The sequence below is a fragment of the Myxocyprinus asiaticus genome, chromosome 21 (assembly GCF_019703515.2).
Source record: "Myxocyprinus asiaticus isolate MX2 ecotype Aquarium Trade chromosome 21, UBuf_Myxa_2, whole genome shotgun sequence".
Classification (NCBI taxonomy): domain Eukaryota; kingdom Metazoa; phylum Chordata; class Actinopteri; order Cypriniformes; family Catostomidae; genus Myxocyprinus; species Myxocyprinus asiaticus.
In genome coordinates, this window is record NC_059364.1 from 44,416,666 (window position 1) to 44,431,733 (window position 15,068).

Here is a 15,068-nt window from a genome sequence, read left to right on the forward strand (position 1 = left end):
GCTTCCGTACATCTCTGTGACGCGTGCTCATGAGAGTGATGACGTAAGCTCGTTGGTAAGGTCACGTGGCACGTGGAGGAGGAGGCAGGAAGCGCATCATTGTTTGAAAGAGAAACTTGCACAGACCACAGACCAAGCGCCGGTCACAAACCAAAACAATCCAAAACAATTTCAAAACAATATAAAATAAAAATAACAAATAATTTCCAAATAATAATAATAAAAAACATTACTGCAGTAAATAACCATTCTTTATTTCGGAGCAGTGCTGTTGCGTTATCTACTTGTGCTTTTTCTTTAGCAGAAATATATAGACTATATGACTGTCAGGAATTCAAGCCACACAAGTTGTAGTTAGTGAAACCAAGTGCGAGAGCGTTTACTGAGATTCACAGGATTTACAGTGTTTACACAGTGAGATCAATGGTACAGGTGATATCACACAGACTTATTTATGCAGGCAGTGATGAAGGTGCGGTGAATTAGAAATCGTGTTTAATTAGAAATGTGGTGAATTAGAAATCAGGTGATGAGGAACGGCGTGCTGAGGGAGGTGCAGAGCCCGAGGGAGGTGTGACAATGAAAAGTTTTCACACATAGACTTACCTGAGTTCGCCGGAAAAACAGCACGGGCACAGCTGATGAATTCAGATATCGACATTTTGTTTCTTTCGATGGTCTGAAATCCTCAGGGGTAAAATGTTCACTGCACACCCTCAAATATTTGAGAGAATGAAGGTGTGTACTGATATCCAGGTTCAGCGTGATAAGTCAGAGCTTCAATCGCTCATGATCATGTGGCAATCGAAAAGTTAATATTTTTCCCGGCATGCATTTTCTTTAGGGTTTTTGAAGGTTGAAGCATCCAGGATAGACACGCCAAATGACCAAACAATACACTTATACAAATACAAATCTACAACAAAGACAATTAAACTTTTGTACAGCGCTCCCTCTCTTGTAAACAATGACGCGCTTCCTGCCTCCTCCACGCATGACCTTACCAAAATCCTAAAAATCTTAAATTCTGTTTTGATGAAGAAAGAAAATCAGATACATCTTGGATGACCTGAGTAAATTATCAGCAAATTTTCATTTTTCGGTGAACTATTCCTTTAAATTAAATATACTGACACATTTTTTACTTACTGTGATTGTTTTCAAATATTTCTAATACTCCCATATGTATCGATTCTAACATATGTTTTTCCTAACCCTGATACGAGGGCATCCTGTGACATGCACACACATGCATAAAAATCATGTTTGAGGACTGCATCTACTTAGCAAAATTATTTCCACTGCATAATGTTGATTGATTTTCTCAGTGACCTTACATCCTAACATATATCCTACCAAAGTATGTTAATTTCAAGTAGACAAATCAATAATTACAATAAGGAAAGTTTCCTTTCATGGTCATTCAGGATTAATGATTTATTCACGATGAAAGAGGAATAAGAAAATAATAAAACATTACCCCCCAAAACTGATGTTCTCTAATCATTTTTCATGAATTTGGACTATGTTCTTCAAATTTTCAACACAGAGAGAGGATATTAATGTAAATGTGCAAACTGATAATGACAGTTCAAACTTGCATTATAAGGGAAATATTCACAGTATTACAACTGTACTCCATTGCAACTGTACTCAGTCTACCCTACTTAATTGACAAATTAGTTAATTTTAGTTTTTAAAGGTGCACTGACTAATTTTTTACTCATTTTAAAAAAAAGTTTTACTTCTAAAGAAATTAATTGTAATTTTGAAATATAAGTATAAAATCATGAGCGCTCACATGAGATAAAGACTCCAGTCATATCAGTAACCTTATAAAAACTGTTATTCTACATGGAGCAGGGTCACCTCATGGGGGTTGCCATGTTAGAATTACATGACTAGCTGAATACTACTAGCTTATTCTCATTAACCACGAGGTTTTTGGCACTTCCAGTCCCTCCAGGATTTTGCGATCACAAGAATTCTTGTAAATTCAACCAATCTATGCATTATTTGCGGTTGCTTGCAATTTATTGTAATTCCTGCAAAGTTCCGAAAACAAACGTAAATCTGAGGGAATCCCATCGCTTTCCTTCATGTTTGACAGCGGCAAACAAATGCTTGAAAAGCTTGAAGCAATCACGACACATCCAAATGTACCGCTGCCATTGTATCATCTCCATAGTAACAGTAAGTGTCTCCGCCTCATCTCCTCCACATTTTGCATTCACTATCAAAATCCTTGTCTAAACTTTCACAGGACCGCAGACAGCACACATACATCACAGCTAGCATTTAATCTTCACCCTGAGTGCTGCGAATGAGACACAAAAATATGCATTTAGACAAAGTGCATTTTTTTGTTGTTGTTGTTGCTAACTGCATATTCAGTTATTATGCACTAGAATATTTACATGTAATTGCATTTACAATGTAATTAACACAGTTACAGAGGTATATAATGATGCTTTGTGACTTTTAACTACAAAACAACCCAAACATTTTTTGAGAAAAGCCACAGCAAATTCAGTCATTTTGGGCCGCAAAAATGGATTAAATTAATCATGGCTGACTCTGAATAGTACATTTCTACAATTACACTGGTAACTGAAAACTATTGCGAATGATGCTGCATTCACACCGCTAGGTGTCAGTGTCAGTCCAAGATGTCTTATTCAAAAAATGTATGTCTAAAGTTAACACAAACAGCAGGACAAAAAAAGCAGATTTCAATCAAAATATCGGACATGAGGTGTTAATGCAGCCTAATAGATCTCCTGCTGTCTAGTATGTCATTGATGTTAATCAACAAAAAGAAAAAGAGAAAACCACCCACTGTTCTTGGCTGGGTAACTTTAGTAGCTTTAAAAAATATTAATGTATATTATGAAGTATTAATCATACAGTGAAGACCAGTAATTTAAGTAGTTTTATGTAAAATGTCATTACTTTTTTCAATGAATGTTTACTTGATACTACTGTTAAAAGCTTAAAGCGCTTTTTTCGAAACTTTTTTAAACCTTTTTTTTCTTAATCTTTGTATATTATTTTGTATTTCTTTGTATTGATTTGTTTGTTCTTAATTACTGACTTGAATAATTACTTGATAACTTGAAACAATATTTACTTAAATTAGCTAGTATTTTGTTGTGGTATCGAAATTGGTATTGGGAGTCGTCAAATCGCTTTCATATCTTAGCAAAATGGACATAACAGAAACATACTCAAATTAATCAGAATTGAATCAGATCAAATTGAAATTGTAATCGAAAACTTGTGAATTGGAATTAAATATGGAAATCTGTATCAGTACCCAGCCCTAGCAGCAATGCTGGTCTTTTCAACAGGATAGAAGGGTGTTCATTAAGGACGCGTGTAACTCTGCTTCCTGAGCCATAGTGAGTTTTGAAGAGCATGCTGACAGTGGGGAGGGAGAATCCAATTGGATGTGGGCGTATATTACTTAGAATATGAGATGTTGGAAGCACTGTAGTTCTGTGGGTGTTAGAAGAACAGAGCTTGTTCATTCATGATCTGTCTACTGAATTTAAGAAGGTAAGTGTGCATTCATTGGATTCATAGCCATTTGACTCAACACAGATGCTGACAATGTACACCATTGATTTCAATTGAATTTTAGTAACTTAATGTCCTCTACTTATACACAAAGTTCTCCTTTTTTTACGTTGTTAAATCTTTTTTGTTTATGGTGTATAGATGAGGTTCAATATATTTCTTATGTTCGAACTCATATGATTAACTACGTTTGTTTTTTTTATTGGTTTAGAAATTATTTTTTACATTCAGATTATCTGTGATTTACAATTCTGAACTGTTCCACATAAAATATTAATAAAATGATCCAATTTAAGGGAGTATTTAGAAAGATCACACCAAGAAAACTTTGGCTTTTTGTGATTTTCCAGAACATCTTCAAGTTCTTTTCTGCTATGTTAAGCACAATAATCTTGAACAGCACATGCTTCTTTGGCCATGTCCGCAACATGAATATATATTCAGCTTTCATATGCATGAGCAACTCAATACTATAGTTTCCAACAATAAATCTACATCAATAAATCAGAACTTTTGGAGAGAATACACAGTAATGTCTTCGATAGTGCTTTGCATAAAATTGCTACTGATGTTCAACCACTCTTACTGTAGATTTGCTGAGTCCTAGAATTAGGGTTGCCAACTGTCCCGTAGCTGGGATACCCCGCATTCTGTCCAAAATTACGTCTGTTGTCCCGTATTTTTGCCACGTGACGCTCAAGGGGGGAAGTTGATCTGTTACTCTTAATGACTTATAGAACACATTCAGAATATTTTGTCCACAACATTTATCTGGAAATGAATAACTAACTGTACTTAGAAGCAATGAACAGACAACAGTCTTTCCCTCACAAATTAGCTTCAGAGAATATGAAAGGAAGTTCTCTTATCTAATCTTCTGGCTCATTCCAAAAACCCGCCTCTCAATATTTATCCTCTCAGCCGTCATACACAATCCAAACTTTGGAAGCATATCGGAATTACTATTATTTTCCTTTTGCTTCCACAAAAGGGGGCTGACTCTTTCAACTCTCTTTTTAGTAAAGCTGTCCTTATCTGTGCCTTATTTCAACCTCTGTAACCAAGAGAGAAAGAAAGAGAGTTGGAAGGTGAAAGCGGAGGGCAGGCTCACATCTGCGACTTTGCAGCCTCCACAAACCCACCTCCACAACCCTGCACTTTTGCACAGCCCTGGCAATGGGACACCAGAGTGCGTGAGTAAGGGGGGATATTATTCAATAAGAGTCCAGCTCCACGCACATCAAGCTCTGGTAAAACTTTTCTCTCTTTAAATATTGTGTTGAATTGATTCACTTAATTGTGTGTCACTTTTTTCCTTTGACTGCAACCAGCATTCATAAGATAAGTTTCACATCTCATCTTTCGGCTACCCCAACTGAAGAGGTCATTTGTACAAAACAAATTGCTTGTTTGAAATTCATCCAGGACTTCTTGAGAACTGCATTCATTTTTCATTTGATGGTGGTGTGCTTTGCTGACTATTGAGTCTTGTGTTCCCTTTTGAGAACATCAAAGATGCTTTAAAATATGTGACAAAACCTCACATGCTTTGACTTTTCTAATGCCGTCTTTGCAGACCACTGATTATTCATATTTTCAAGGGGTGACATTCTGCATACTGAAGCTATTAGGAAGGGCTTTCAGTTCCTTGTTTGTGCCACTGTCACAAGTCAAGAATGAATGGAATTGCTTAACTGCCCTTTGTCCCGTACCCGTGTTCCAGGGATAAATGTGCAAGCAAGTTTTATAATCCAACTGTTATACAAGGGACGATGTGGCCTTACTTATATGAGTTGTGTTTACCTTGTATGAGTAACATCAGGGATTAAAAAAATCTGTAGAGAAGAGCTGGAAGACCATCAAAAGGGAGATTTTCCAACATCATGCATGTTGATAATGCACGTAATATGGTAGAAACCCATTGTAACAGTCCTGTCCTCAGTGGACTGCTGCCTTTTCGGTCTTGATTATGTGAAATCATTTCAGTGGTCTCTCTGATATAATGTTTTGGCTATCCAACTGGAGCCTGAGGAACTTGGCCCTAATTTATTTTCCCCTCATGTTGGCAAACTAATTGAACATGCCTTACAGCAGTTGTTGATTTTGGTATTGAAAATCACTGTGTTACAATAGCACATTTATAGCTGTGCAATGGAAAACAGGCAGAAAGGTTTTACTAAGACAATAACTGCCAGTTAGAAAACATGAAAATAACTGATCCAAGACAAGCCTTACACAATAAATCAGGACTAACTACAGATGTGGAGTAAATTAGAGTCTATATGAGAAATGCCTATACTGGGAAACTGACTAAAAAAAGCATAACTTATTTGGCACATTTCCCATAAGGATATGGAGAGGTTAATGCCTAATCTAGAGGACAGGGAGGAATCAGCTGTTCAGCAAGGGTTTCCTGCCTCCCACATTCAGTTGGAAAAAAAAACATCAGTGTGAAATAAATCTAAAAACCCATCAGTGTGAAATAAATCTTAAACAAGTATCACTGCAAACACAATGAATTACTCACCCGAGAATTCCACTGAGATTTAAATGCCATGTTTTTGGAAGAGACATGTTGAGGACACATTTGGCTGAATTTAAGGGTGTAATTCCTTGTGTAGCGGAGGATGTTTAAACACATTGCATTCCAGCTACATTACCCTTCTAAAGTCTCCTTCATCTTGACCTGGGAATAGAACCGTAAACTGTCTGGAGGTCCACAATAACTTTAAAGGTCAATAAGGTCATGGTACAGAGAAAAGCCATATGGCAGGAAGTACAGACTGGCAGACACACATGTCTCACAAGGTTTCGTGCAAGATCCGTCGTCGCTATTGCTGTGAAGGTTACGCTGCATTACTGAATAATCCATACTAATTTGTTCTGCACTGTCTCTTTCTGGTCTAAAGTTGCCTCAGCTTTGTCAAAAGTACATTAGATTGTTCACTGTCTAGAACAGGAAATTCACTGCCAGAGACGTAGAAATATCCAGTTCCGAGGAAAAGTGTGTGTGGGGCTGTGGGTCTGAGGGGGGTTAGCATGCAGACATGCTCATGAAAATAATGGAGCATTCCCCTACACTTCCCCCTGTGCTGGGCTTTGAAAAGCACTGGAGTGAGGGCCAGTTCAACCATGGCTGTCTGAAGATATACCTCTAGGTTATAGACTGGAAAACCCCACTCATATAACTAGCCAGTTGACAGACGTGCAGCAGGGATGAAGGAGGGATAAATTTTCACTCATGTTCCAGTCATGCTCATGATCTCTCAGCTGATGAGGACAGTGACTTGCATTTGGAATCGTTGGTTAACCGTAGCAATCTGAAGCAGGCCTAGAGAAATCCCCCTTACCCTTCCAATGGGAGAATATCTGGTCTTCATTTATTACTGTGTTTTTTTTTATAACGTCTGCAGTTCTTGTTCTTGCTGGAAACTGCTTTAAAGCCCAGTTTCCAACAGAAGCCAGAGTTAGATGAAGAAGTATTTCAAAATATAACACGATTCTACTTGGTTAGATTTAGCTTAATGAAAGAAAATCATTTTGAGCTCCAATTGGACAATTACGTTATGAGATTAGTGCAATTTAAATGCTGAAATTACAGACTCATTTCATCAGTGGTAGCTGGTGCTTTTCAAAATTGGGGATGCACATAATAGTGTTTTTGGTGTCTACAATGTTGCTCCCAAAAGCTACTCAAGCTATTACTCAAACAGTGACATTTCTTAAAGTCCCCATGAAGTGCTTTGACGAGCGTGGTTCGATTTTGTGTTTTGACGTATTTTCTTCTGAAAAATGAAGTGGGGGTGAGACATTTCAAACGACTAGAACCAAACGATGATCTGACAGCATTAATCCATAACCAGCTCACAAATGCACGTAACTCATCGCGGTCTTTGCTTTTGACGAGGCTGGAGTCGTATTGCAAGATGAAAGACAAACAAGCGAGTACAAGATAATATATCTGTGTTTTGAATTACAATACACTAAGATCGAAGGCAATATCAGCGCCAGTTAGACCACAGCTGGTTGCATTGGACAGATGTAGGTGGAGGCAGAGCCGATGATAAAAAGGGTACAACTGGACCCTGAACGCATTTTGTACCAAGCCCAAGAATTCCTACCTGCAGCCCTGGGTGGATGATCCATTTTAGTTCTAGAAAACGAGATTGGACAAGGATTCTGAACCTCTATGTGACGTCATGGCTGTTGCTGCGTCTTTTTAGCCAGAAGAGAGAGATGGCAGATTTTAAATGCTTATAACTTCTGAAAACTAATTTTGTCTTAAAGCCTATAGATGTGGACTAAAACCATAAAAACTTTCATTTTGATTTAATGTAAATGTAAATATTTAATGGAAAAAATTAACCAAGCTCAAAACAGACAAAATATCCTGATTTTATGAAAGTTGTCTCCTAAAGATGATCAAAATATTCTAAAGATTATGAAAGTTGAAATAAATGTTACATCAGGTTGCAAATACTGTACATGCATGTGAATCTCTGACCACTCTGCGCGTTGCAGCAGTACTTATATATTTCCTATTCTATCCTGTCAGTCATCACAGCTTATTGGCCATTTGTTGTGAAGTCCTGCCCATTTGAGAGCTCGGCCAATCATATAGAGAAGCCGGGCTTCCAGTTCAGGCACAAATCCACTGATTGAAAGCCCAATGTCAAATAGGCAATCAGATGCAGATCCAATGCAAATAGCACTCATGAAGGTCCCATAGACCTTATTCACAGCAGCGCCATCTTTGATTTTTATTTACATGTCCCCAGCAAGCATTGTCCTTCATAAAAACATTGGAGTGAGTAAGCCATGGTATGCTTCCAAGTAAACTTGACTCACTGAAAATTCACTTGACTGTCTGAGGAAGCTGGGCGCCTTTTTTGTTTCTTTTTGTGCTGGTTCCACCTAGCAGCTAGAGTTTGTTTTGTGGAATAACACTCCTTCGGGACAGTTGTGGATGAATCTACTCGTTCTTTGTGCTTATGCCTCCTATTGGATGGAGTTTGTTTTGTGGAATATTTTTTTTGCTGGACATTGGAAGGATTGTGTGTTGGTTCCGCTAGAGGCTGGAGCTTGTTTTGGGGAGGAACACACCCTTGGGACAGTATGTGGATGAATCTAAATGTTCTTTGTGTTTATTCTGCCTGTTTTATAGATTTTCTTCTGTTATGTAATTCTGTTTCACAAAATTTTTAATCCGATGGCAAAGATGTCATGGGGGGTCTCGTAGGTGTACATGGACTGTTTGAGTTTAGAGGGATGGATGCTGATTGGCGCTGTTGTGCGAGGGGTTAATGCGCATTTTCTTTTTTCTGTTTGTTAGGTTCGGGGTTTGATTGTTGCACTAATGTTGGAATGTGGTCTTTTTAATCTTGTTTTTGACACACAATCTATTTTTTATAAAATGTCAAAATGTCAATGTTAATATGAGTGGATTGTCTCTCTCCACGTGGAATGTGAATGGGTTGGGGCACCCCATAAAAAAAAAGAAAGTTATTTATTTTCTTAAACGTAAGAAATATGATATTGTGTTTCTTCAAGAAACGCATCTTTCCCCGCAGGAAGCTGAAAATGGGAAGATATGGGGTGGACATTTTTTCTTTAGTGCTGGCTCAAGTAAGTGCAGGGGAGTCATTACATTGATAAGTAAGCATCTACAATTCAAATGTCTCAAACAGATTAAAGATAAACTAGAAGAGTCATTACTGTTTTAGCAGAAATTCAGGGGCAAAGGCTGATTTTGGCTAATATTTACGCACCTAACTTTGATCAGGGCTTTTTTATAGATCTTGAAGGGATGTTGCAAGCCGCTGGCACCCCTCATGATATAATATTGGGAGGAGACATTAATCTTTTGACTGACTCAGTCCTTGATCATAGTGAAGCAAAAGTGTGCAAGTCCCCTAGAGCAACATTGACGCTTCACTGGATGTGTAAATATCTTGGTCTTACAGATATTTGGAGACTTTTGAACCCATCTGGTAGGGACTATATATGTTTTTCATCAGTCCATAAGATTTATTCTAGAATAGATTTTTTTTTTTTTTTTCCCTCATTTCATCTGTTGTGGATTGCTCAATTGGAAACATCTTAATCTCGAACCATGCCCTGGTGAGTTTAGAGGTGTTGCCACATACGCAGAAAAATAAATCATATAGTTGGCACCTTAATGTATCCCTTTTGCAAAATCCAACAAATGTTAAAGGCTGAAATCAGTGTGTATATGGGAGCAACTGGTTTTCAGTATCCTCTGTGGGCGTGGCTTGGGAGGCACTTAAGGCGGTTCTTAGGGGTCGGATCATACAGTATGCCTCATTCATCAAAAAGTCCAAAGCACGCGGAGTTGGAAGGGAATATTAAAAGTGCCGAGGCAGAGCTGAAGTGCAGAATGTCATCTGATGGATTCAGAGAATTGACCTGATTGAAATACAGATATAATGCTATTTTGTCGTGAAAGGTGGATTTTTGGCTATTCGGGCCAAAAGCCTGAATAGCCCGAAGACAGTCATACTTTGAGTCGGGGGACAAAGCAGGGAAGCTTTTGGCTAGATATATAAAGCAGAGAATGTCTTTTTCTACCATTCCCTCAGTGAAATTGGCTGGTGGTGAAATTTTTACCTCGGCCATTGATATTAATAATGCTTTTAAAGGATTCTATCTTGATTTTTATAGTTCCAAGTCTTCATCTACTGATGAAGATATTAGAAACTTTGTGGAACCATTAGAACTCCATAAGCTGACGACTGAGCAAAACAATTCTCTTGATTCTGAGATAACCTTGGTGGAGCTTGGCGAGGTAATTAAGGCTTATCCGAGGTAATTTAGTCTCCGGAGCCAGATGGCTTTGCCGCTGAATATTTTAGATCTTATGATACAGAATTGGCCCCACTTTAGCTAGAATTTTATACGGAGTCATTAAAGAATGGAAAGCTTCTGCCAACCATGGATCAGTCTGATACTTAAAAAGGACAAAGATCCAGGTAAGGGTAAGAGTTACCATCCAATTTCCCTGATCCAGCTAGACGTTAAAATATTGTCAAAAATTCTGGCTAACCGATTGAGTAAAGTTATGACATCTCTTATACATATAGATCAGGTGGGGTTTATTCGGGGCCGTAGCTCTTCTGATAACATTAGGCGTTTCATTAATATCATGTGGTCAGTGGCAAATGATCAGACTCCGGTCGCTGCCATCTCACTTAATGCCGAAAAGTTTGATATGATAGAATGGGATTATCTTTTTAAGATTTTGGAAATACGGGTTCAGGAATACTTTTATTGGATCAGGTGTAGTACGCAGCCCCCTAAAGTGGCAGATACTCTTGAGATGGTGCTTGCTGCTTTTGGAAAGGGTCACAAGGCTTCAGTGTACTATTCCTGGCTAATTCAGAGTTTAGGGGACAGGGTTTTATCATCTCTTAAGAAGTTATGGGAGAGAGACATGAATTTAGTACTGGAAGATGGAGAATGGGGTAAGATTTTAAAAAACATCAAGTCTGCATCTAGAGATGCAAGAGTGCACCTCATTAAATTTAATTTAAGATTCTGCATCATTTTTATTGGCCTTCCTCCAGATTGTATAGGCTTGGCCTTAAAGACACTCCTACTTGCTGGTGATGCCAGTTGGAGGATGGGGACATAGCCCATGTTTTTTGATTCTGTATTAAAATTCAAGAGTTTTGGTGGAAGTTTCAGAATTTAGTCTTGAGCACTCAGATTGTATTTTGCCCCAGACTTTGTATTTTGGGTGATGGGGCAGGTATTAATATAATGAATATACATATAAAAAATGGGGTCCTTACCAGCGTGATGATCGGCAGGCAGGTAATGCTAAGGGGATGGAAGTCGGCTGAAAGTTGATTCAGTGTATTCTTGTGTTGTTTGTTTAAATTTGTATATGGAATCAATAAAAAATTGTTAATAATAAAAAAGCAAAAAAAACAAACAAAAAAAAAATGGTGCTACTGTGAATACGGGCTTTAGACTCCCAGAGAAGCATGGTGCATGGTGGGACTCAAAACGACGTGTTTAGAGCCTCTCATCCAAAGGACATCTATTTTTGGAACCTTGATATGAACGGTAAAGGTTTCTGCCATAGACTCCTATTAAAGCAAGGTTTCAGAAGCACTCTGTGGGCCATTGTCTTCTATGGACATATTCATGTAGAAAAAAAGCATTGTGTTACTTCCACTTTTGTTTACTCTAATATTGAAATGCACAAAGAGTAATATGTAATTTATATACAGCAGATTAACTGTATTAAACTTGTCATTGCCGCATTTCATATGAAGTTTTAGGGGAAGCTCTAATAAATCAAAGAAAACTGCAAATCCAATAAAAATGCAGCGCCACCATTTTCTTTGGGCGTATACATTGATCACAAAGAGCATGCTATTCATTTAACAAAACTATACAACTATTCTTTAACATCTGCAAATGCAATGGCAATCATGTGAAGACATCTAAGAAATGCATGTTTTGTCTTCATTTCTCTTCAGGTGCTAAACTGGAGCTTGATTCTTCAAGAACATGGGTTGCAAAACAAAATCCATGCATTTTGTTTGTCGGTGCCTTTACTCCATGCTCCTTTACTTGTTTTGCACAGCACAAGATGAGGACATGAGATTAAGTAAGCATGCTTCTTTCATCTCCACTAGTGTATGTTGCATGGAGACTATTGACTCGGATAACATCACCTAATTATGCAGGGTTCATTGTGGCTGTCTTAATACAGACCAAATAGGACAATAACTGCTACTGATAATTCAATAAGGAACACAAGCCAGATTGTCAATACTTTGGATCAATAAACCATGTTTGTTGTAATGTTTGTTCTATGAACAAAGAAAGAATAAAATAATTTTGGAGTGGGAGGACAAAATGACCAACTCAAACTGTACAATACATTGTTTTTTGATCTTCACTTCTCAATTTCAGGTTGCAGGACGGCACCTAGCGATTTAGTTTTCATACTCGATGGATCATGGAGTGTGGATGACATAAACTTTGAGATTGTCAAACGGTGGCTGGTGAATATCACAATGAGCTTCAACATTGGTCAGAAGTTCACCCAGGTTGGGGTGGTGCAATATAGTGACGACCCCTTCTTACATATACCGCTGGGAAAACATTTCTCAAGCAATGACCTCATTAAGGCCATGGAGTCCATAGACTACATGGGAGGGAATACAAACACAGGGAAGGCTATCAAGTTTGCCAACGACAAACTCTTTGCCCTGTCCGAGCGAGGTCCGAATGGAATCTCAAAAATTGCTGTGGTTCTGACGGACGGGAAGTCACAAGATGAAGTGCTGGCAGCTGCCGAAGCTGCGAGGAAAAAGGGGATAATCCTTTTTGCAATTGGCGTCGGGTCTGAGACAGAGGAGGCAGAGCTCAGGGCCATTGCTAACAAACCCTCCTCAACCTATGTGTTCTCTGTTGAAGACTATAAAGCTATCGCAAAGATCCGTGAAGTTATTAGGCAGAAGCTGTGCGAAGGTAAGCCTCTGTGTATTGTTCTACAAGATTGAATCGCTGTCCCAACGCTTTCATATTTCAGTGGCTACATTTTAAAATTCACTCGGTATAATTTTTCACACACGTCAATATGAAATTATACAGTTTTATGGGCTTGAGCTTTCTGCAGTGGAGGAAGTTTGTTGCTTTACCGTCATGTACCAGTGGAGACAGGTTTACAGCATCTCCACGTTTGAGCTGCATGCATAATTTAAGATCACAGTCTGATTTATGTCCTACAACATCCAGGTGTTCCAAATTCACCAAGATGGCTGTAAATTGTCCAAAAGTGTGAAATTAGGATTATGCCCCACATTGCTGAGCGTGTTTCAAAGATTTTGATATCTATTTTTAGCAAACTTACCAGTCAGACTGCCTCAAATTTATGAAAAAGTCCAGTAATCATTTGAATATGTTTATAAGGTACCAATTCACTTTTGGCAGAGGCAAATGTCAAGTTTTATTTAGCTCCCTCCAACCAAAACATTCTCATTACATTCGGATTTGCATTCAAGTCTTTTGAAAAGTACAGGTAGCATATCACTAATGTAACAATGGTGGAAAAGAAGGAATCAAATGCCAAAATTGATCATTGGAAAGTCTTGAAATGTGGGGAAGCATATTTCCCAAGGCACTATTCCATTCTAACAATGGATTACTCACAACTCTGACTTGTTAAAAAGCAAAAATAAAAATCTTAAATACAATATAGCCATAAGGTTGGAAAAACTACCCTCCATAAAAGTTTTCTAAGATGCTTGAAACTCATGTTAAAATGACTTTCCAGACACTAGAAAAGTTAATGAATAAGGTACCTTATGATAGATATGGTCATCTCTTGTCTGGTATTTGCGACGGCTGGGAAATTCTTTAGCTGGACTGCATATTTGCACAATGTCCAGTGTTCCACGCCAAGGTCTTCCACTACAGATTTATTTATTTATTTATTTTTTATTGAACTGCAGGCCAAATAAAATAATATACCAGTGCATTCCAACAATGTTTAACCCTTTCCAGACATTTTTACTCTCCATACACTGTACATATTATTTCAAGACTTGAAATTTGATTAAGATGATTTGATTTAGAGGGTATTGCTCAGTCAGCTTCATTTCAGTTCAACGCACAATGATTTACTTTTATTTTTATTTTACTTTTATGTGTTTTTGCTTAAATGTTACACTTGTTGGGCACATAAAATGTCCTGTGAATGTCCTGTATCTCTTGCATTTGTGACCAAATTTTAAACAAAAAATGTCTGTGATTAGCCACTGGCTAATACATTTTCAGATTTCACTTGCCAGGGATTAAGTAATATAGTGGCGAAGGAGTTTAGCACCGAGATCCTTTCACTGCGTGTTGAAAGTAAAAGTTTGATTTGACACGCTCTGTGTCCAAAGATGAGAGCCACACAATCCATTTGTCATTGTATAATTAGTATGTTTACATGCGCTTAAAATTTTGATTTCAGTCAGACTAAAGCAGTAATTCGTCTTTTTAAAATGTCATGTAAATTCTTTAGCCTGACAGAAATCTTACCAGTCACACCTGTGAAAATGTAGATGTGCCTCTAAATATTATTCTTTTGTCTGTATTCTGCTCATTGACTAATCTTCTTATCTGTCTGCCATAATAACACCCAACACCCATCTTTTCAGAAGCACCGAAAGTCTCTCTTTTAAAAACAAGAACCTTTTTCATGATCTTATGTGGATTATTTTCTAAATTTTCATCATAAAATACAATAAAAGAGGGTAACAGGTGCATACTATGACCAAGGTTAGCATGCTAGCATTAGCACCGTGAATGAAAATGTAAACATTACAAATTACACATTGTCTTCTGCATATCTTCCCTTACAAAAAAATCTAAACTAGCTGCAAACTTGCCGCAAATTTGCTGCTCGTTATTTTCACATGCAAATTAGTTTTTGATTCGCCATAAATGTTTGCCAGAAGTTTGCA

General features: G+C 37.8%; 1 protein-coding gene across 4 annotated transcripts in view; it reads left to right on the forward strand.

Moving 5' to 3' along the window:
* The first annotated feature begins 3,506 nt into the window (after positions 1 to 3,506).
* Positions 3,507 to 15,068, forward strand: part of LOC127411725 (collagen alpha-1(XXI) chain-like) — a 134,571-nt gene continuing 123,009 nt past the window's right edge. Inside the window, exons 1-4 of one of the 4 annotated variants that reach the window (XM_051647432.1) lie at positions 3,517 to 3,558; positions 4,600 to 4,829; positions 12,087 to 12,217; positions 12,526 to 13,086. In XM_051647432.1, the coding sequence (XP_051503392.1) occupies positions 12,118 to 12,217; positions 12,526 to 13,086 (661 nt within the window). In that variant the 5' untranslated portion in view covers positions 3,517 to 3,558; positions 4,600 to 4,829; positions 12,087 to 12,117. Of the gene's footprint in view, positions 3,559 to 4,570; positions 4,830 to 12,086; positions 12,218 to 12,525; positions 13,087 to 15,068 lie in introns of those variants that run through there. The other 3 variants (XM_051647434.1, XM_051647435.1, XM_051647433.1) reach the window with 3 other exon arrangements.